Source organism: Mus musculus, chromosome 17 (assembly GCF_000001635.26).
Source record: "Mus musculus strain C57BL/6J chromosome 17, GRCm38.p6 C57BL/6J".
Lineage (NCBI taxonomy): Eukaryota > Metazoa > Chordata > Mammalia > Rodentia > Muridae > Mus > Mus musculus.
This window is the reverse complement of record NC_000083.6, coordinates 29667634-29690691: the sequence shown is the minus strand read 5'-3', so window position 1 is coordinate 29690691 and position 23058 is coordinate 29667634. Positions and strand designations below refer to the sequence as shown.

The 23058-nt window shown below is 48.0% G+C and overlaps 1 protein-coding gene and 1 long non-coding RNA gene across 2 annotated transcripts in view; both read right to left on the bottom strand.

Annotated features, from left to right (window-relative positions):
• Gm28043 (predicted gene, 28043) overlaps positions 1–23058 on the bottom strand; it is a 91191-nt gene that overhangs the window by 15288 nt on the left and 52845 nt on the right. The window contains exons 8-17 of the long non-coding RNA NR_132314.1: positions 16402–16553; positions 14403–14561; positions 11610–11702; positions 10032–10103; positions 8680–8774; positions 8498–8570; positions 4643–4783; positions 3538–3656; positions 701–797; positions 252–384 (exon numbers count right to left, since the gene is read on the bottom strand). This is a non-coding gene — a long non-coding RNA (predicted gene, 28043). The remainder of the gene's footprint in view (positions 1–251; positions 385–700; positions 798–3537; positions 3657–4642; positions 4784–8497; positions 8571–8679; positions 8775–10031; positions 10104–11609; positions 11703–14402; positions 14562–16401; positions 16554–23058) is intronic.
• The window catches only part of Cmtr1 (cap methyltransferase 1), a 45385-nt gene that overhangs the window by 15288 nt on the left and 7039 nt on the right, over positions 1–23058 (bottom strand). The window contains exons 3-12 of the mRNA NM_028791.6: positions 16402–16553; positions 14403–14561; positions 11610–11702; positions 10032–10103; positions 8680–8774; positions 8498–8570; positions 4643–4841; positions 3538–3656; positions 701–797; positions 252–384 (exon numbers count right to left, since the gene is read on the bottom strand). Of these exons, the coding sequence (NP_083067.1) occupies positions 252–384; positions 701–797; positions 3538–3656; positions 4643–4841; positions 8498–8570; positions 8680–8774; positions 10032–10103; positions 11610–11702; positions 14403–14561; positions 16402–16553 (1192 nt within the window). The remainder of the gene's footprint in view (positions 1–251; positions 385–700; positions 798–3537; positions 3657–4642; positions 4842–8497; positions 8571–8679; positions 8775–10031; positions 10104–11609; positions 11703–14402; positions 14562–16401; positions 16554–23058) is intronic.

The window sequence follows — 23058 nt, the reverse complement described above, 5'->3', positions numbered from 1 at the left end:
TTGCCTATTGCCAACCTAAACCCTCTCTTAATAGTCACATTCTTCATGGACCAACATGAGAATCCCAGATGCAAGCATGGTAAACACAGCTGTGGAGGTGGCACCATTCAAGACCAAGGACCCTGTCTTCTACTGGAGAATCACGTCTCCAAAGTCAAGGTTCCTAACAGTTTGAGAGTTCATGCCAGACAAAAGCACAGGGTTTGCGGCTGATGGCTGACTAGCCAGATATGACAGAGAGGAAGTCTTACCGCTCTGAATTGGCAGGCCTGCTGGTGATAGGCTTGAAGAGACACACGCGTTCAAAGCAGCAGTACAGGAGGTAAATGAGGCCCACACTGAACGGTGTAAAAAGGTCAAAGGTTTTGCAGACAAAGTGGCCTCCTGGATTGGAGACAAAATGCCCAGGGCAATCAGTGGCTACTGCAGGATGTGGGGGAGTTCACCTCAGACAGTAAAGACAACAAGCCCAAGGTAACTTATGCTACAGCCAGCTGTAGACAGTGCTTTTGGGGGGGGGGGGTGTCTCTTGCCTTTCCCTCCCTGTATTCCTCTTCTGGTCAGCCACCTGATTGATACAACGTTTCTTTCTCCTCTCTTTTTCTTTCTTTTTTACATTTCTTAACCAACCCCTGTACTTATCAGCTATAAGCAGGGTCTCAGTGGGTCCTTGGAGAGGATGGAGCTGGGGAAACATCACCTGTGCGGACAACAGACAGGGCCATGAGGAACTGGCACAGCAGCAGCTGCTTGCTGAGGATCTCCTGCAGGTTCTCCTGCCCCTCCACAGAGAAGCCCTGAAACAGAGCACAAGGCCAGAGACAGACACTAAGGGCTGAGAAGCACAGCCTACCTAAGCTTCATCGGGGCCACCATCCGACCACCATCCGACCGATCAGAGTAATATGGTAGCCACTGCTCAACTCAGGCCACGCACCTGCTTTGTCACTCCCAAACCACACGACCAAGTCTGCTTTTCCAAAGAATGGTCCAGAAAACATTGAATTCCACATGGGAATCCAGGGACAAGTGAGGCAGAAAAGAGACGAGGCCCTGGCTTTATCACTGGTCAACCAACAGATAGAAAGGTAAATAATGTCCTGCTGTCCTCTGAAGGTCCTGAAGAGCAAAAACTTATAATTTTGGGTCTTATAGCATTGTGGTATCTAAGTTCAAGAAATTCAGGGCTAAAGAATAGACCCAGGCGGGTCCAGGCACAGCCAAACCCACCCTGTAGCTAAGAATGTCCGGCCATAAAAGATAAAAAAGAGAATGCAGGAACTAGCCAGGGCTATCAGGACAGACCAAATGGCCATCTGGCAGGATGGCGCCTTCCGGGCGGCGCCTCCCTATAGCCCCCCATACATTGACCAGGTGTCCTGCTGACCTCGAGAAGTCCCAAGCCCTTGTGCCTCCCTACACCTTAGCCGGCACGTATTACCCTGTTAATTTGTAATCACCCCGCCAACATTTAAATAAGCCAATCATGTGTAACCGCGCAAATTCTTTCGGCTCCCCCCTTTTTGGTTTGTGGTTTTTGCCTTTATAAGCCTGTAAAAAGTTTGGGCCGGGGTCGAACTCCCCTGCCCCCTGCGCGGTGCATGAGTTTCAACCCCAGCATGCTGGCTTGAGCGCTCCTTTGTTGTTTGTGTGTTTGTGTGCCATTAAAGTCTCGTGTAGTTACAGCTAGTTCGGTCTCAGCGTCCTACTGGGTGCGCGCCTCCCCGAGGAGGGACTCCCCGAGGAGGGACTCCCCGAGGGGGTCTTTCAGTCCCAGGCCTGACAAAGATCGGACCAAGGATTTCCTTACAATAACCACTACTCTGCCTTGGCTGTGGAGCCCTTCCCTTCCAGCTGGCACTCTCTCAGACCAGGGCTTGCTCCAAAAATGCGATTCCCAGAGCATCTTCCTTCAGCAAAGAGCTGCCAGCCGTGAACCACACTTACAGCCAAGGAAAGGAGGCAGGCAATAGAAGAAGGAACTGGTCTGAATGTTACAGCTTCAGTTTACAAAATGACAAGTTCTGAAATAGTTACACAACAGACTGAGTAGACAAACTACTAAGCTTAGGACAAACCATGTTGTACATTATAATTGTACAGCAGAGAGCAAGAATGCTAGCTTTTGTTAAGCTGTCCTCATAGGCCAGATCTCACCGATGCAGTCCTATAAAAGTAATGTTAACCATTGTCTCCCAGACTTAAAGATGTTTCTCAAAATCCACATTTGTTTTAGAGCTAATTAGGTATTCAAAAACAGAGCCAGGCGTGGTGGCACATGCTGGTAGTCCCAGCACTTAGGGGGTAGAGGCTGGAGGATCAGGAGTCAAGGCCAACTTCAGCTTACAGAAAGTCTGAGGCCAGCCTGAGCTATTTTGAGACTCTGACTAAAAAAAGAAATTTTAAAGATAAGAGAAAGGAAAAGATAGAGATGGGAGGGGGAGAGTGGGAATATGTTCAATGTACAATATATATAAACTCGTATGAAAATATCCTGTGCAACACATTACCATATACAACATTTAAAATAAATAACAGAAATAAATCAAAAGGCCAGCCCAGCCCTCCTGCTTTCAAAGCAGAAAATCTTTGTGTTTGCAGCCCTGCTGTCTGCTGCAGTAAAGGCAGAAAAGGCAACTGGCAGACCCCACACATCTGCTCAACAGGCGCAGTCCCTTCCTCTTAGCCTGCCCCAACCCTGTCCACCCGCTGCCCTACTGTGTACAGGTTTCAGGGAGCCAGGGCATCCTCAGATCCCTCTAACGCTCTGCTTTCTTCCATACACAAAGAACTCCAAAGGCTCTTCTCAACCCAAGCTCTGCCATCCTGTAGGCATTCTGTCTGTCCTTGCTCCCAAAGTGACTGGCATGAGAGGGCTCCCCTGGGCTATGAGATACTGGATGAGAGGGCCTCTGCTAAACAGTGTGGTGGCAGGTTCCCTCTGCATCCCAAGGAACTGCTCGGGTAGACCCTTGGAAGCTCACGGTAGCTAAGGGCCTCCGTAGACTCTGTGCTGCTGCTGCTGCTGCTGCTGCTGCTGCTGCTGCTGCTGCTGCTACTGCTCAAGTGTCTGTCAGTGCACATGAGGCTCAGGAGCCACCTGGAGACAGCTTCCAACAGCAACAACCTGGCTGACAAGTGCCGGCAGGGTGCCTCCCATTCAGTTCTGCCTAGCTGACCCCAGCTGGGGCCCACGCTCCACCAGTCCCTCAGCAACTAGAGGCCTTTCCGTCAGCAGTGAGCTCAAGCAAATGTTTTTTACAATAGGAGAATCTTTATAAAAATTGTAGGAAAATGTATAAAATAAATAAAAATGTGCATCCCTATGATATGAACATTGAGTTACCATTTATTGGGTCAGCTCAAGAGCAAAACTAAAGCATTTTTCAAGGGCGACTGGGGTGGGGGTGGGGTCTTCAGCATAGCACTTACTCTGGATGCCCAAGGCCAAGGGTTCAACTTCAAGCACAACAAACAAAACAAACCTCTAAATTCAGAACACACCCATAAAGTATATTTCCAGAGGCAGTCACCTACCCCATCTGCCATCACAAAGTGGACGCCCTTGCGATCTGTGTTGTCCAGGACAAAATTCCGAAATGCATTGATGTTCTCTGGGCGGGTGATATCTCCATCTCCATCGACCCCACCCTCACCTGATGGGACACAAAAAACTGTGAGTTTATCTGCTTCCAGCAGCCAGGCCAGGAGCTCTGAGAAGCAGGACCCATCCTGACTATGCTGATAAGCCTGCAACAGCCAACTCCTGCTCTCAGAAGCCACAGTTCATAGGGAACTGACCAACCTAAAGTTATCAACTGAAGCAGAGGATCTTGCTTTTCAAAGCACTTATGTTTAAAACCCAGTATTAGCCAGGCATGGGGGCTCAGGCCTACAGGTATTCATGAGGCTGAAGCAGAAACACTGCCCATAAATTTAAGGCCAGTCTGGGCTACACAGGGAGTTTTACATTGGCTTAGAATGTGAGACCCCCCCCCCCCAATCTCAAAACATCAAACCCTAGCACTTGGGAGACTAAAGCAGGTGGAAGACTAAGGCCAGCCTGGTCTACACAGCTGAATTCCAGGCTAGCCAGGGTTACATAAAGACCCTGTGTCAAAGCAAGCAAACAAACAAAGAGAATAAAAACAAACCATGAGTAAACAAAACAACCACCACCACCTCCATAAGAACTGTTAGGAAAGAATTCAGGATCTGCTGACACAGCACAGTCCGTCTGTCAGGGCAGAGGGACTGCTGTAACTGCCGAGCTGCTAGTGAGTGCAGTGCATACAACACACAGGGCTGCAGCTGGGCTTATGACCCAGCTTTGTTAATAACTGCCAGTTTCCAGCTAGGAATCAGGCAGTTTCATTACCCCCGTCACCACACAAGAACCACCATCCTGCAAGGAGAACTGTACGGCTTTGATGAGTTTACCTAGGGAGTGCAGGCCTGTGGTTGAAAAAACAAAAACCAAGACAGATGCTTGATGGGAGTTAAGACCCTCACACCAGGATCTGTGAATTCTGGCTAGCAGAACAGGAAGAGCACAGGTAGCAACAGCTTGGGCCTTGAAGTCCCCACATGGGAGAGGAGCGGCCTCCTATTTCCTAGTCCCCGCCCTGCTCAGTGTCCCTACCATAGTAGGGCTCGAAGAGCTCGCTGGAGGCCGAGTAGAAGTCCTCCAGCTTGAAGTCGTTGGGGCCCTTGAGCGTCATCCCAAAGCCCTTTGCGTGCCACTTCTTCCTCCACAGCACGTACTCGGAGAAGCCTCCCGGGCCTGCACACACATCAGCAAAGTAGAGAAGGTCAATGTCCGACTCCTTCAGCAGTGGCTTCTGCAGAGAGAGGTAGAAGAAAAGGAGATCGGGAAACAGGTGGCTCAGTGAGGAAAAGAAAGGAGAACTCCAGGAAGAGGAGGCAAAAGAATAGAAGTACTTATCAGCAAGCATGATCCAGCACTCCCCACACCCAGACACCCCCTCGGTCACCACTGTCACCACTGCCCACTGGAGCTTCCTCACCCAAAACATCCTTAGCACCTTTTCCCCAGCCAGGCCGACTCAAGACTCCTCAGACAAGCACCTCTGTGGCTATCTAAGTGCTGTCTCCATGTCTCAGGGTCGTTCCCTCACCACACTGGCCCTTGCTTATACCCTGGTAAGCGGAACACTGCAGACAGAATGAAATACTGAGACACACAGCAAGTGTCCACAGCAGCTGGCACAGAGCGGGGTCGGAGTCTAGGAGGCCTGAGCATAGACGGCTCTCCCTAAGCAGCCCGTCTGGTGGCTGTAGCATGACCCAAACCCCCAGCTTCAAGGGCCTGCCTTCCTACAGGGCAGCCTCAATCTTCCCTCCCTGGCTCCTCCTCCCGTGGTGTCCTTCAGTTGCCTTTATTTTGGAGTAAGTTTATACTTCGATAACCAACAGAGTGCAGAGTTCCCATGCTTCTCATGTAGCTGCAGTTTTCCTGACAGTCTGCATAAGCACGGCATGGCTGTCAGGACTACGAGAGCAGGATTAGTACAGCACTGGTCAAGTCCAGGCTTCAGATTCACTCGCTCCCTTTTGCTGCTCAAGCACACCACACCAGAGTTTCCTCATTCTACCCTCCTGTGTCCTTTTGCCTTTGTCCAGGTCATGCTGGGAGCTGCTGAGGAGGCATAGGAGACGCTAGTCTAGTGGCAGTAGTCTCTGGGGACCCTCAGAGGCCCCATGTCATGTTAGGACTGATGAGACCCCCTCCCAAAAAAAATTCACTTGCCTTTTTATTGATAGTATTTTTTTCTTTCTCCTTTTTTAGGTGTGTGGGGAGGGTGGGGGGTTAGGTAGGAGTCAGTTTGAGACAGGGTTTCTCTCTAGCCCTGGCTGTCCAGGAACTTGCTCTGTAGACCAGGCTGACCTCAGAGCCGCCTGCCTCTGCCTCCCACGTGCTAAGGTTGAAGGTATGCTCCACCAGCAGCAGCCTGGCTAGTGACAGTCTGTGTCTGCCTCATGTCACTTTACTGGTCAGGAGCAGGTGCTTCAGCTTCACGCATTGCCCTGGGCCAGCACAGTGACTTCCCAACTGTCTATGAACTGTAAGAGTGAGTGACCACAGATCCCTACAGCTAGCCTGCTCTGGGATTCCTTCCTTCCTGCCTAGGGCCACCTCAGTCTTCCTATCCTACAAGCTGGAGAAAGCCGGCAGACTATCCAGGGTTGTGTGACTGCTAGATAAGAGCAGAAATCATAACGTATTTGCAACCCTGTCACTCTTAGGTGTCAAAGGCTAGCGAGTGAGCACATCTCTGGAGAAAGCAACTTTAGCCAGAGTAAAGCTCACCAACCTTTAACAAGCCCACCCAGGAACACTGGGACCTATCAGCCCTTCCCCAACCTGCTCTCTACTCTACCCCAGTATTCTGGAATGGATTCTGGGATTATAATCATTTACATATACACCAAGAGACCTAATAGCATTTGCCAAGGCCATCATGTAGCGTTCTGCAGTCAGCAGAGTGGGTGTGAGGCAGGAATCCTAGCCTAAGTCTAAGCACTCTAACACTGCACAGAAGAAACCAATCCTCAGCATGGATGCCTTAGCCCTGGGCGCCGACCTCTCTGGCCAAAGGGAAAGCAGGAAACTCAAGGAATTCATCCTAGGATTTCAAAGCCAGTGGCTTCTAGGTGCGTGGTACTGTACATATACCATCCAGCACTTGGGAAAAAAGCTGAAGCAGGAGGATTACTGCAAAGTCAAAGATAGTCTGGGTTACATAGCAAGACCTTGTAATGAGACAAGGGGCCTGTCCAGAAGTCTGCTCAGGAAGGAATAGCTAGTTCTTAGCTCTGCCACTCCCTCACTATGCAGTCAAGGACAAGCACGTATCTGAAGCTATTAAGCTCGATAGTTCAATTATAAATTGGGTGTAGGCATTTTTCTAGGCCGCTGTAGGATTAAATAATGCAACCTGTGGCAAAAATCTTTCTAAACTATAAACTAGCCACAAATATACGGTGGCATTATATTCAACTAGATCAACTTCCTTAGAGTCAAAACTCTAGTCATTTCCGTATTCTTCTCCTCTATCTGCCAAGTGCAGTATTACTCATAAAGTGAGTAAGGGCCCTGTCGAATTCTCTATTGCTACTCACAAGACAGAAAGGGAATACCCACATTCACTGTCTTCCATCCCATGTTACAGGCAGGCTTCTCTTAGATAAATAAAATCCTGAGCACAAAATCCTCCTCTCTCCTTCTCTATACCCCAAGCTTCCAGTTTTCCAGTGCTTAGGCAATAATTTGTCTGACCTAAAACATTAGGCCCCAGTGTGCCTATGCTTCTGGCCACTCCCACGCCTGCTGTCAACAGCTCCCTAGGAACACACTAGGCTAGGCTTTTACTCTGGTCCTCAGGGAGAATGGAGATGAAAAAGAACACACAGTGCACTAGACAGAAACCACTTTTTACGTTGGGAGTGCAAAGACACACCACTGACAGGGTGATTCTCCCTGGCTAGTTATCTATCAATCAGTTCAGGTCAAGCAGCTGCCTGAAGCTGTCCAAACATGTGGCATTTCCCTACGTAACAAGCATCCACTTGGACCTGAATGGTAGTCCTGGTGCCTACACTTCATTCTCATGACAGCACCACACAATAACCAGATTCCAGCTGTGGAGGTCATCTAGATTCAAAGTCCAGATGATGCTGTGGCTTCTCATCAGCTTGAGGACCTCCCTGCTAGGCAGGGGCTTTACAGGAAATCACTGGGAGCTCAGAAAATTAAATCAACATTGTATCAACCTAACTTTCTCTAGATGCTAATTCCAAGAGCCTCTGTGCTGCTTGCTGGCCCTGGAAGATGGGAGAGAGCCCTGGGAAAGCAAATGAGTAAAGGCTGGAGGGTCTACGTGCCAGTTTTTACCAGCATGGGACAAGTAGTTAGGCAGGTAGAGCTGAAACATCAAAGAACTTGGAAATAAGTTCCTCTAGCTGGTGAGTAGTGAAGGGGGCGGAATCTAGTAAAATGGGAGTTTGTAAAGCAGAAACAGGTTTGGGGACAACGGGCTCCTGGCCCTGTCACTGGAAAGGAAACCAACTTTCTAGGAATGGGTAAAAACTCGTTGACCCCAAAGGGAATTCTAGAATGAAATTTCCCTTTTGGCTTTCTCTATCACTATGGTGGGCTGACGTTCAGAGAAATGAGATGAAACAGAGCAGAAAATCATTTTGCTCTACCGCATCTAGAGAAAGGCCAAGCCTCATAATTACGATCCCACACAGAGCTTGTTCAGAGTAGCAGAAAGAGAAAATGACCCTGCTGAAATCACAGATCTTTGGGGCCTGGCACGCAGGACCACTCCTGGGACCAGGAAGCACTGAAGGACTCTATCTGGGGAATGCAGCAAACGCATCTCTATTGCATAGCAGGAACACACTCGCACTGAACAAATGGTGATCTGCAGGCTACCCAAGCTTCAATGCACTTGACACCACAAAATCTTACCCCAGAAGAGTCCAGGGGATTTGTGAACATACGATCAAACACAAAATCCATGTTAGCCATCTTCATTGCTGCCCTGTAACAAAGCAAGATGGAAAAGCATGGGTCAACCCCAGGATATGGAAAACCAAGGCTCAAATCAAAGGCGGAGATGTGCAAACAGGAAGCAGTGAAGTCCAGCCCACCTGTTTAGGAAGAAGACGCCTCGGATCATCTCATAGGGATTGGCTCTGGTGCGCGCTCGCCGCATCTCCTCCCCATCCAGGATGTCAAACACACTCTGCCAAAAGAGAAAGACACTCTAGAGCAATCACCATCCCAGGCCCTCTGGCGTCCGACAGGGGTTTTGCTCTCTAAGGAACTGGGTTCCTATTGTATCACAGCTTTGAAATAGCCAGTTGTGTAGCCCTGACAAGTTGCTCAATCTCCCTGAACCTCAATTGCCTCACCTGTAAAGTGGTAAAAGCCCAGTGAAGCAGGTGCCTGGCTTGTGTTAAGTGATTAAAAGCACCCCTGCTACACAAAAAGCCAACTCTTGTCCAGCTAATCCTCCCAGCAAACTGTTTCCCCATAATGCCACAACCTACCAAGGGACTCAAGTCCCAGCATTCAGCTCTACTGACTGGAACTCAAAACTTAAAAACAGGCTGGGTGGTGGCACACGCCATTTATCCCAGCACCCAGAAGGCTGAGGCAGGCAGATCTCTGAGTTCAAAGCCAGCCTGGTCTACAGAGTGGGTTCTGAGACAGCCAGGGCTACACAGAGAAAACCTGTCTCAAAAAGCCAATACAAACAGACAAACAAGCACTCACACAAACACAAGCGCATGTACATGCACACCATACACACATACACACATACACACACACACACACACACACACCACACATACCTTCTGTCCTCTCCAACTTCCCCTTTAGAAACAGATATCCTCACTTCACTTGAGATATGGTTCCCTATGGATATATTCCAGACCCTGTCTGCACAAAGAAGAGCTCTGCGAGGTAGCCTTCATTTCTCTACCCCACTTCCTCCTCAGAGTGTAACTGGTGTGTGCTTCCTGCCCTGCACCAGGTCAGAGGATGCAAAGGAAGCGAACACCCAATTACTGCTACACACCCTCACTTCATTTAACACTCAACACCAACTTAACAGAGAAGACACTCAGAAACACCCAAGCTACTAGCCCAAGGTTACAAAAGCACTGTAGAAATGAGGTTTAAATACTGATTTGATACTACAAAATGATTCCCAACTTTCCCTTCACCAGGCCCCTTGGGTATTACCAGGCTTTGACACAGTGAGGTTTAGTGAGGCCTCTGCTAACTGCTCACCACATGGACAACACACCAGTCTAAGGCCAGAGAGTTACCAGAAAAGCACTGCCTTGGACACACCACCACATATACTTCCATTCCCATCTCCAGGAAAAAACTTAACCACACTCCCGCAAGCAAGCAAGCAAACAAACAAACAAACAAACAAAGGCCCCATGCCCTTACCCACAGCTTCCCGCCTGGCCCAGCCCAGCCTTACCTTACACTTGAGCATGCTGTGAAGCAGCTCTTCCCCACAGAACTCTGTTTCATCTTCAATAACCATCTTTCTCTGTGGGGAGAAGGAAATCATAAATACTGACCCAGTGTAACTATTTCCTGAAGAGTGAGAGATTAGGGAGTGCTCAGAGCAAGAGGGGACTTAAGTCCCTGCCAAGAATCAGCAATCCTTGAGGGGACAAAGAGACAATCCCAAATCCCTCTGGCTGTGCTCCAGATGGCTGTGAGATGAAGCAGGCTGTTGGGAGCTCTGGGTGGATACCATATGGTCACAGCATGCCCAAATGCTGAGGCTGGAAAGAGCATAAAGGAAGGAGATACACAAGCTGTCTGCCCCTAGAGCAAAGGCAGAAGACGGGGCTCCCCCACATGACAAGCCTGTACTTCATCTAGTAAGCCACTCACTCTGACATGAGCAGAAATGCTGGATACTAGGCACTGACTTGCGAGCTTTACAGAAGACAAGGACCCAACTAGTCCTCACCAATGTCAGGTCCAGCCCAGCCAATCCAAGCATCACTACCTCAACGACAGCATCCAAAATTCTCGGGTCCTAAAGGTCCCCCCTCCCATGGGGTATGTGTGTGTATGTGTGTATGTGAACGTATATCCAAGCAATGACATGCTCGTAGTGTTCAGAGGACAATCTCACGAGTTGGTTCTCTGCAGCCACATTTCATCAGGCAAGTGTCTTTTCCCACTGAGCCATCTCTCTGGTCTAATGTCAAACTTTACACTTCTCAAAGTCACTGAGGGAGCTGAGGGTATATATAGTTCAGAATAGAATATTTGTGTCTGGTATACACAAGTTCAATCCCTAAAACTCTAAAAACAAAAAAACAAACAAAACCTCCCAAGAGCTATTGTTTATATGAATTAGATAGTAGTTTATTAAAAGAAATCAAAACTGAGATTCTTAAATGTTCATTACTTCAAAAAAGTAATGTGCTAAATCGTTTTATTTAAAATAACATTTTCAAAACAAAGTTTACTCCTGGACATTCTTCATTGTGTGGCTTGGACAAGGAAGGGGCTGGTCCCCTGCCTTGATTTGCATCTTAATCAGCTGTTGCAGGCAGGCACTGGCCTCTGGAAAGCCCCATTAGACACATGGAGATCAGGGGGGTCATGAAGGCAGCTGGACCCCGGAGCACTCCTGGGGTCACCCTATCCTCCCCCCCCACCCCCCCGCTCCCGAGACCACACTGAGTGGTGACCACTCACCTTACTTTCAGTTTTCTAGTATGACATTAAACAAGTGCCTTTGCTGACAATGCCCTTGTCACTCTGAGGACAGAATGCTGTCCTGTCCTCCCTGAACAGGGACTAGCAGTGAGCAGAGGCTGCACAGACACAACACAGGTGACTCCTAAGGCACCCACTGAGGGGAAACAAGGGTAACTGTTTCTACTTTCCAGGTTTCATGCCACACCTCCTGGGGCACACCCATGATACCACTTCCACATTTCTCTAACTGCAGTAAGCACACATCAGACCCAAGGGAAAGAAAAGCAAAGGCAGAGAGGGGTATGTTTTCTAGAGAGCCCAGAGAGCCTACCTTTCCTACGACCATCCAGTCACTCATTTCCCGAGAGTCAGGAATTTCAGTGGTACATTCTGGAAACCACGACACTTGCTCACAGGCATTGGGCTAAAAACAAAAAAACAAGGCAGACAAGTCAGATGAGACAGGCCTTAGGATTCTGCCCAACTCACTAGGGTTTCCCCAAAACAACTCGAGGGACTCGGACAGGCTGAGAAGGACCTAAGCTGGTGATGTGAAATACAAGTGGTCAGACATGAGAAATCGAAGCTAGAACTCCGGAGCCCAGCTCAGACTCTGCTTCGAATCCTTTAGGAAGTTTCTGGATCATCAGGATTCCTCTCGTCTGTTACAGTGTTACTTGATGACTGTCTGTTGTGTGTAAACACTCAACTGCAGAATGCAGGAAGAGTCTTTGGCTTAAAGCATTGAATAAGGACTGAGGTCAGAGAAATAACTAGGCAGTGTCACATAATTACAACCGTCCTAAAGCCTCTTAGTTCTGTTCACAACATAATCCAGGAAACAGCAGACTGTGTCCCCAGCACCGACTCCAGGACAGCAGACCAGATCTAATGGCTGAGCAGGGCTCTCACCAGGCCCTGCACTGACTCCCCTTGCAGAGCACACTGTTGAGGTTGCTCAGAGGTGGGGACTGAATAGATTTCAGTCTCCAAATCACTGACCAGTGAGTCCAGGACTAGAACACTGAGGCTCCTACCCCAGTGGCTAACCTGAGTGGCAGCTTTGCAGACTGCTTCACAAGCAAGAATTATCACTGAAAACCGAGGCAATGAGATTAAAGGTAATATTACATGCTCTGAAAGGCATAAAATGGTATCACAATGCAAAGTCTTGGGGCAAGGCAACCACTATCAAGACAGAAAAGTTAAAAAGGAAAATCACCACAGCCTTTATGCATGGATCTGGTAATAAGGTATGGTTTCTTCTCCCCGTCTAATCCACACCTTTAAGCATAAATGCAAACTATACGCAGTACACGACAAGAAACCCAAACACACCCTTTGATGGGTAAAAACAAAACCAATCTCCCCACGGACGCCTGTACAATAAGACTACTCAGGGGGTAGATTTGCCTGAGACGTCAAACCTTGAAAGACAAGTGGGCTCCACGAGCCACCACTCTCCTTGTGCCCCACCTAGCCTCACTCGCATTAAGGAAGTGGCTCTCACCTGACTATGCAGCCAAGGCCTTCTTTCTTTGCTGGCAGCCTCTGCCTGAGACAAGTGAATTACGGTTGATGGTAACAGCAATAGCCTCACCACAGAAAAGGGATTTTTTTATAGCCTATCTTCTTAAAAATCGATTTTTACAATCGACTTTCATTTTTCAAATTTAACAAAGTGTATTCATGTTCTGCCCCATGAAAGGATCTGAGCCATTACTTACTTGTTCCACACAAATGAAGATGAGGAAAACACTCGGTCTTTCTAAGGCCACAGCTGCATGTAGCCACAACTATAAATCTTTACCCCATCCTACAGTGTCGCATCCACAGCTATGAGGCAACAGAGCAGGCCCACCATGCAGCTGTTAGGTCAGGGCCCGTCAGAATCAGAGAAAATCCCAGTACATTTTCTCCATACACAGCTCACTGGCCTCCTTTCCCTGAGATGTCACAGAGTCAAGTACCGCAGCGGTTTCCTGGCATTCAGAGCCACTGCTGCCTGACTACAGCCACCATGCTGTGGTCAGACAACTGTGCAGTTCCCTGACCTCAGCTCTGCAGCGCTTAGATCACTGCTGTCCTCGGGTGCTTTTATCAAACCTTGGCACCTCAAAGCCTTGAGGAATAAATGGGTAAAACCTCAACACTATCTGTGCATAACGAAGAAAAAGCTTCTCTTCCGACTGGAGCTATGGCTTGGTGGTCAGTGCTTTCCTGGAATGTGTAAGATCTAAAGTTTGATTCTCAATCCTGCAGAAGTTTCTTTGGCTCACAACAAATACAATCAAGTAATAAACAATCGAGCTGCCTGCATAGCAGGAGCAGCACTCAAGTGAGCACCTGCTCAGGACCTGGCTGACAAACCTGAGAGGACAGAAACTAAGAGGCTCCTACTCTGTCCTGCACACGAGCAGGCAGGGGTGCTCACCTGCCTGTCCAGCCCTCCTAGCAGAGAGAGCTCCCTAGCCTGTGAGGGCTGCGAGGAACATCCCACTTAGCCTCCAAAGGGCTTTGTGTAGCCAGTCTCCTCTTCCATACTCTGTCTGCTAGCCTTAGTCCTAGAAAGCAGAACACGCAGTAGCCTCTGCATGCTGCTCCAAGGGTTCTTTTCTGCCTCAGGGTTTCTACTGCTGTGATGATACACCACAACCAAGACGCCATTGAGAAGGAAAGCGACTAGGCTCACCCAGGGCAGGAACCTGGAGGCAGAGCTGATGCAGAGGTCATGGAGGGGTGGCTGCTTGATGAGTCTTTCCTTTTTGTTTGTTTGTTTTTTGAGACAGGGTTTCTCTGTGAAGTCCTGGCTGTCCTGCAACTCACACTGAAGACCAGGCTGGCCTTGGACTCATATATCGCCTGCCTCTCCTTCCCAGGGATTAAAGGCATGCGCCACCATCAATGCCCTCCCCCATCTATCGCATAGTGCACCAGAGACTTGTCCAATCTGCTGCCCAATTGAGTTCTCCCTTCTAAATGACTCAATCTGGTGTTAAGTTGACATAGGACCCTACTCAAACTGCCTCCCAAGGGTTCTAATTTGTTAAACTACGGTTTCAGAGAACCACCCACTCACTCCAGAACACCAGCAGCTCTCCTGTTTCCCACCCTCACCAGTTACCTCCGGCTCATCTCGCCAGTCCACATTCAGCTCCTGATCGAAGCCCTGCAGCGTCAGACCCAAACCACGTCGACCTTTCTGATTGGAGGTCTCCACGATGTCCTTCCGACCCTGGCTGTATTTACCCAATCCCTCGCCTTCCCTGAAGCCCATCTTGGCCTGAAAAAAAGAACAAAGCACAGTTAATTCAGTGACAAACATTTATTTAGTCTCTATCACAGGCCATCCGCAGTGATAAACCCTGAGAAGTATCGATGACTGAGGCCTACAGTCTGCCTGTTAGCCTAACAATGGCAGGAAGCATACCTAACTCACTGTGGGCCAGTGTCTGCTCTGCAGGTGAAAGTCTAGGGCAACCCCAAGTTAGATAAATCACTGTAGCACTGTAATTAAAAGCACCAAAAATACTTAATGAATCTCACTGGACGTTTGCAGCCATTTTGTCTGACTAAATGAACAGGAACTCCAGAGTAGAACCCTGCTCAGAGAGAACCTCATTCAGGACACAGCAGTGTCAAGTCAAGCAGGAGCTTGGTCTTACCCTTTGCCCAGGCATGTGGCCTTCAGGCCAGGACAGGGAGGGCTCACAGGAACCATCAGTTAGCAGAGTAATTTGAAAAGTTCACTTCATGTAAAACAGAGAGGGAGGACACGTGGAGGGCTTGGCACAGAAATGCCTTAATGGCAGTTAAAGGTATAAATATGTGCACGCTAGACCCCAGAGTTACTAGACAAAGGTAAGACCTCCATGACCAGGGACCCAAATCCCAAATCCCACGACTCTTACCCAACTGAGGAACTTCAGTGCCAAGAACTAATTCCTCCTGGGGAGAGGGGGTCTCCATTCCATTTGAAAGCTGTTGTTGAAGCTTAGGCATGGGCAGACTCTGTAGAGCCACGACCCTTTCCCAGGATCTTAGTCCTGAGCTTTCCCATGCTCCACCTACCCAAAGCTTACAAGCTTCAGGTTAGAGCCTGACCTAAGACTTCAGCAGGGCACGCCTCATTCTGAATCTAAATCCAACAAAATTACAGGAGCCCACCATGACATTGGTGAAGCTGAAGAGAGGCAAACGTGGCCATCTCTAAACTTTATACAGCCGCTACATTTTATAGAGAGTGAGCGGCTTCCCTTCTCATCTTGGTTCCTGCAAGTAGGTACGAAAGCAGAGAGAGAGCTGGGTCTTACATGGAGATAGATCATGCTGCCTACTTTTCAGCACCTCAGAATCAAAAGGCATCGAGTCTTTCCCTTTAAGAGTCTTCACTAGAGCAAAGGCAGCACAAAGCCTCCACAACCGCTGGCATGCACCCAGTCCAGCAAAGCATATTCACAAATACTTATGATGGTCACGAATTAGTGAGGACATTGAGCTGTGATCCAGTTCTGCAGGACAGCACATCCTGACACTTTTCACGGATGACGCCGATAGGACAGACATGTCTGAGGAGGCTGCTCTTTCTCTACTAAATTTCAACAGCCAAACACGGGGTGGTGGTAGCACACACCTTTAATCCCGCCCTTTAGGAGGCAGAGGCAGGCAGATCTCTGTGAGTTTGAGGCTAGCCTGGTCTACAGAGTGAGTTAGTTCCAGGATAGCAAGGGCTACACAGAGAAACCTTCTGTCTTGAAACACCAAAATAGCCCAGCATGATACCGCACACCTTTAATCCCAGTACACAGAGGCAGGCGGATTTCTGAGTTCGAGGCCAGCCTGGTCTACAGAGTGAGTTCCAGGAGAGCTAGGGCTACACAGAGAAACCCTGTCTCAAAAAAACAAAAAGAAAAAAAAAAAAAAAGAAAGAAAGAAAGAAAAAGGAAAAGAAAAAAGAAAAACCAAAATAAATAAATAAACAGCCAGAAAGAGAAAAAAATACTCAGAACCTATATCCTGTGCTAACTTGTGCCCCACCCCACTCCCCAACACCAGTACACCCTGGCCCTCTTCCTCTCCCTCTTTTGGGCAACTTTAGAAGTCCATTCTAAGCCAAGACATACCATAAGCCTCTGGGAAACACTGTTATACATGGAATATCGGGACGATGTTCCCTCCACAAGGGAATCTGCTTTGAAGGCATCTTTGAAATCATCAGAGCAGGGCTGCTTCCCCTCGGTCTCACTGTCAGATCCACTGAGGCTTGTAGCAGATGCTGGGGAAGAAGAAGAGAAGCGTTAGGTGGGTCCGGATGACAGGACTGCCTCATGCACCCACAGTCCACATGTCCCACCTATGTCTAGTGTGGGTCCTGCACTCAATGGAGGTCACAGTGACGTCTCTACTCTTGCCAGCTGTATACGTACGTATATGTCATCAACGTTCCTGATGACATGAAACAAGCCACAGAACAGGAACGCACACATAACCATTTCCTTACCTCACTTTCAGTTCTATCTACTATCAAACAGAGATGATAAAACCTGCCTCATCAGGATGCTTAAAAACTAAACAATATGGAAGAAAGCATGCTATCAACTGTAATGTGTATGGCAATGGTGCTGGTGTTTTCCAGTAATGCTCAGTAATTAACATCTATTTCTTTTAAGAATGTTTTTATCCCACTCCTCCATCTGTTTGTTTGCATGAGGACCTGGAGAGTGATTATGTGTGAAGTCCGAGAGACACTTATGGTTGGTTTCTTCTTTCTACAGAGTAGGTTCAGAGATTGGATTCATGTCTTCAGACTTGACAGGAAGCATCTTTACCTGCTGAGCCATCTTTCCCACCCAAATTTCTCAATTCTGATTGCTTAACCTCCTAGTTAGTTCCCTTTACATTCACAGTCCTTCAAACTTAGAGATGAGCGAGTAGGTCTTCATTGAGGCTGGCTACAGGAAGAGAAACAAAAGAAAGAGGAAAGGAGAAGGGGAAGGGGAGAGACATGGAAAGGAAAGCTAGGGATGAAGAGAAACTCCAGCAGGACCGCTGACTGAGCAGACGGTAGAGGAGACAGTGAGTGCTATAGGAGGGGCCACACCATCCTCTCCACTGTCCATCTTCAACCCAGTCAAAGGACTCCACATCACACCTAAGTCAGCAACAGCCAGAAAGGAGAGTAGCCACCCCTCCATCAAGGTGGGATGCTCTCCAGAGTGGGCACTCACTTGGGTGCCCACATTCCCTGTCATGTGCTTTAATAAGCCTATTTACCTGAAGGCTACTTCACCCAAAGCCGTTCTAGTCAGGAGTTCTACTGTCATAGACCAAAAACAACCCGGGAGGAAGGAATTGGTTTCCTCTTAAAGCTCTCTGTTCTTCAAGAAGCCAGAGCAGGAACCCAGGGAGAACCTGGAGGCAGGAACTGAAGCAAGATTCTGTATGGAGGGTGCTGCTTGCTGACTTGCTCTCCATGGCTTGCCCAGCAGTCTGCTTTCTTATCCAAGTAGACTACCTGCTCAGGGATGGACGGCATCACACACACTGGGCTGGATCCTCCTGCGTTAGCCACTAATTAAGAAAAATTACCTATGGGCCAATGTGACGGAGGCATTTTCTCAGTTGGGGTTCTTTCTTTCCAGATGACCCTAGATTGTCACAACTTAGCAAGCCCAACTGAGCACTGGTTAACTGGACACACGACACATCACTATTCAACTATAGTCTTTCTTTTCTCATTTGTCCCTGAAATGTAGATATTAATATTGCAATATAAAATAAAATATAACTTTAAAAGTCTCACAGTCTTAAAAATTTTTAACACTTTAAAAGTTCAGTCTTAGCCAGGCGGTGGTGGCGTACGCCTTTAGTCCCAGCACTTGGGAGGCAGAGGCAGGCGGATTTCTGAGTTCGAGGCCAGCCTGGTCTACAGAGTGAGTTCTAGGATAGCCAGGGCTATGCAGAGAAACCCTGTCTCGAAAAAAAAAAAAGTTCAGTCTTTGGGCTGGAGAGATGGTTCAGCGGTTAACAGCACCGACTACTCTTCCAAGGGTCCCGCGTTCAATTCTCAGCAACCACATGGTGGCTCACAACCATCTGTAATGCGATCTAATGCCTTTTTCTGGTGTGTCTGAAGACAGCTACAGTGTACTCATATAAAATATTTTTTTTTTTTTTTGGTTTTTTTTTTCTGAGACAGGGTTTCTCTGTGTAGCCCTGGCTATCCTGGAACTCCCTCTGTAGACCAGGCTGGCCTCAAACTCAGAAATCCGCCTGCCTCTGCCTCCCAAGTGCTGGGATTAAAGGCGTACACCACTACCGCCCGGCATAAATAATTTTTTTAAAAAATAATTTCAATTCAGGCCCAGCATGGTGGCACACGCCTCTGATCCCTGCACTCAAGAGGCTGAGGCAGGCGGCTCTATGAGTCTGAGGTCAGCTACAGAGCCGGTTCCAGGGCAGTCAGGGCTACAAAGAGAAAATCTGTCTCAAAAAAAAAAAACCCTCCACCTTTACTGTCTGGGACCCACTCATGATCTTCTGGGTTCCAAAGGCCTAGATAGCTCTATTTCTCCAGCTCTGCCATTCACAGCACATGCACCGTGCCTCAGAGGCCAGGACCAAAGCTGCTGCTGACCTTGGTGGTCATCCCATTGTACTGGTATATCCAATGGCCTCTCCTGTCCTCTCAAAAGTGCCAAGCCTCTGCTGCTGTCTATGACCCCTTCGTGTCTTTAAAACCAGGACTACGGGCTAGAGAGATGGCTCAGTGATCAAGGGCGCTAACTGCTCTTCCAGAGGACCCAGGTTCAAATCCCAGCACCCACATGGCAACTCGCAAGCAAATACCAATGCACATAAAATGGAAAAACAGCAACAGGACCACATGAAAGAAACTTACACATTATCAAAGCCAAAATGAACTATAGATTCGGTCACCTCTCAGCCACAGCCTCTGTGTGCTGACCCTGAGATAATAACTCCCAGAAGATTTCCCCTCAGTGATGCTGGTCTCCAGTTAATCACAGCTGATTCTCAGTTCCAGCTACTCAGCATCAATTGTTCCAAGTGAAGCAGTTCCACTTGAGTGGTGCTGAGCCCTTCTGAATCATAGCCAGTTATCAGTCACATCTAACCACAACTACAGATTCTTAATTCAAATTTCACAAACATAACCAATTCCCCCTAGAGTTTTTAAGGAACTGTCAAACTTCCCTCTGGAACTTCCCAAGCCGGGCCTCCACCGTTGGCACAGCTCTCAGCATCACCTTCCAAGTTCTCACACAGCTCAATAAGCTCTGAACACTCAGTAGCATTTCCTGCCCAATGTTCCAAACTCCTTCCACAATCCTCCCCCAAGACAACATGGTCAGGTCAGTTACAGCAATACCCTGTCACCCTAGCAGCAAGTTCTATTCTAATTTGCTTTTCTGCTGCTGTGATACTGTGACCAAAAGCAACTCAGGCAGACCTCTGAGCTCGAGGCCAGCCTGGTCTACAGAGTTCCTAGTACAGTCAGGGTTACAGAGAAAAGCCTTGCTCCAAAGAAAACAAACAAACAAACAAACAAACCCACATGCACATATGAGAGCAGGGCTCTCAGAGTCCAGACAAGGTGTTGGATCCCCATGAGAGAGATCTAGGCCTTTGTGAGCTGCCCAAGTAATCTGTCCTGCCCTTATCTTCTTATACCTTTTAAATGTATAAGAACCACATAAACATATATTATTTATCAAACTATAAGATACTTTTAAATTAACTTAGCAATTCCCTTGAGGAAAATGAAGGTCGCTGAGCCAAAGCTAGGCACAGTGGCATGTGCCCATGGTCCTAACACCCTGGAGCCTAAGGCAAGAATATCTTCACTTCAGGCTGTGGGGGGTGGGGGGGGCCTGGTGCTGTGGAAATCCAAAGACAGAGCAAAGGCTCCATTACACAGCTCTGTACTGAACCAAGGTGGTCACTGTTCAGTCTACAATGTGAAACTTACATGATTCTCAAGCTTACCAACGTCACCCTCTGTAGCAGAGACTCACACTTGCGTCTCTCCCTCACACACCTTCGTCTCCCCGCACCCCCCCATGCCTACCCAGCTCTCCTGTCCACTGGGTCCAGTAATAAGTCATCCTACCATCAGCAGGGCATCCAGTGTGTGAGTTAAAGCCACTTCTTGCCACATGTTACACAAAGGTCAGGATTACTCATAAAGAGCAGGAACTCTGCCACAGCCAACACTGTATCTCTAACACTCAGGGTGAGGCTTCATTTAGTAGAAATGACTTAAATCAGCCAGCTGTTGCCTTATCTGAGGCCCTACTAAGTATATGCTGTGATGCTTTGTATATGCCTGGGCCAGGGAGTGGCACTATTAGGAGGTGTGGCCTTGTTGGAGTGGGTGTGGGTGTGTCACTCACCCTAGCTGCTTGGAAGCCAGAATTCTACTAGCAGCCTTCAGATGAAGATGGAGAACTCTCAGGTCCTCCTGCACCACGTCTGCCTGGATGCTGCCATGGTGATAATGAACTGAACCTTTGAAGCTTTGAACAATTAAATGTTGTCCTTATGAGAGTTGCCTTAGCCATAGTGTCTGTGCACAGCAGGAAACCCTGACGATGACAATATGCCTCAAGTTATTTCCTGGTACAAGAAGTGCCAGCTGTTCAAACCTCAAAAGACGAGGACAGAATACATCGCACAAATAACCTGGCCTTCCTCAAACCATGCCTAACCCCAATTTCACCACCAGTCTGAAATACAATAGATACATCAGAGGCCAATAAGATGGCTCAGCAAGTAGAGGTGTTTGCCATCAAGCCTAAGGGTCTGAGTCCTAACACTGAAACCCCAGCAAGAGGGGAGGATCAATGCCCACTGACTGTCCTTTGTCCTCCACATGCCATTATACAAGCCCCCAACTAATACACCCCCCCACAACAACAACAACAACAACAACAACAACAACAAAAATGTAAAAAATAAGTACAAAGAAATGTAATTTAAAAAACTAGGCCACCATGCCTTTAATTCCAGCACTCAGGAGGCAGAGGCAAGCAGGTCTCTTGAGTTTGAGGCCAGTCTGGTCTACAGATCAAGTTCAAGGACAGCCAGGAGTACACAGAGAAACCCTGTCTGAGGGGTGGAGGGGAGCCTAGAGGAAATGAGATATGAGAGCTCACAGCGCTGATCTTATTTACTGTATCAGACAACTGGGGCTGCTAATATAGCGCAGTGTTAGAGCAGTGCTTGCCACATACACGGGCCTGAATTGGATCCTTAGTGCTTACATAAAAAAACAAGATGCTGCTTGTCTAGATCATACAACTCCGTAGTTTCAGAACCTGTTCTATGAGAGGTCTAAAGAATATTAACATTTTGCAAAAGAAAAAGGCCAGTAAACGCATGGACAAAAAATAAAAAATAAAAACCCACAACATTCAAAATACACCCAAAATATACTCAAAACTGTGTTTTCTATACCAATCCTATAGTAAGGAGAAATTTCAAAGAGGCATGAAATCTGCCCTTTCCCATTAAGATGGCTGCCTAATTTTCTTAATAAGGAAGTATCTTGCTTAAATCCACCAATGTAGCACAAGGCACAGTGGCAGAGTGCTACTCTGGAGAACCAGAACATTAACAACACGTAACCATGGAAACAGAGAGATGAGGTGATATTTATTTTCCATTTTATACTGTCCTGCAAAAATTAAGGTGAAAAAAGCCTACATGGCTCTAAAGGATTACCACTCCAATCTCTGAGGAGAGATTGGTTCCTTTCCAGAGGACTCATCACGAGGCTGCTCTGAGAGAGAGCGAGGCTCCCTGGGCTGCAATCCATCCCTGCCATATGGCTGAGAGCTCCGCAGCAGAGCTCCCGATGCTGAGGAGGGCTGTGTCAAGGGGCAGGTTCCCTTCTCAGCTACCACCATTCCTCTACCAGGGCACCGCTCAGTACCAAAGGCAGGGTAGAGAGCATGCCTCCCTCACTTCTGGGAAGTAGACTGCTACAGGGCTCCTTAGAATTGGCAATGTTGACGCAGCTCTTAATCCTTTTACTAGCCTTGTGGACACGCACAGGCCTACCCTGAAAACATCAGAAGCCTAGATAAAATCCCATGTCCTTCAGTACAGCTCAAGGGCGGCATCCAGCTGTTAGTAGTCATCCAGCTGTTAGCCTTCCTGAGGATCCAACAGTGACAATGCTGTGGCACACACCCCACTGCCACGTGCAGTGTCTCACCAGCCTTAGTTCCCTAAGAGAAAGTCATCTCTTCTTTCCTTTCATAACAACATCTTTGGGCAAAAAAATTACAGGAAAAGTCAAATTTGGGTGGAAAACTTTCTAGGCAAGTGCTGGACTAGGTACAGAGAGCCTGCATGAGACTGGCCCAGAGATCTTTCCACTGCAGCCTCCTGCCATGCTCTGACTGCGGCATGGACACAGAGCGAGGGCCCTGGCAGCTCAAAGGCCTGTAATTCCTTGGGAGGCAGAGAGCGATGAAAGGCTACTAAGCCTCATCGCTCTCTTATTCATGCGCATAAAGCCAGTTCCTCACCTGACATGACTTAGGAGAGCGCTCCCTAGACTGCTTCTAATGTCCAAAGACCGAAACAGTCATTTTTATACCCTGGCCTCTGGGACCACTCTTTTCAGAGGAGTTGGAGAATTATCATGGCTGCAGGAGACCTGAAGGGTGGACTTTGTTTCCTAAGAGCAGTAAGAATGTAGCAAACACTGAGAATTTAGTAAGGAGGATCTACATCAACAGAACCAATAGAGT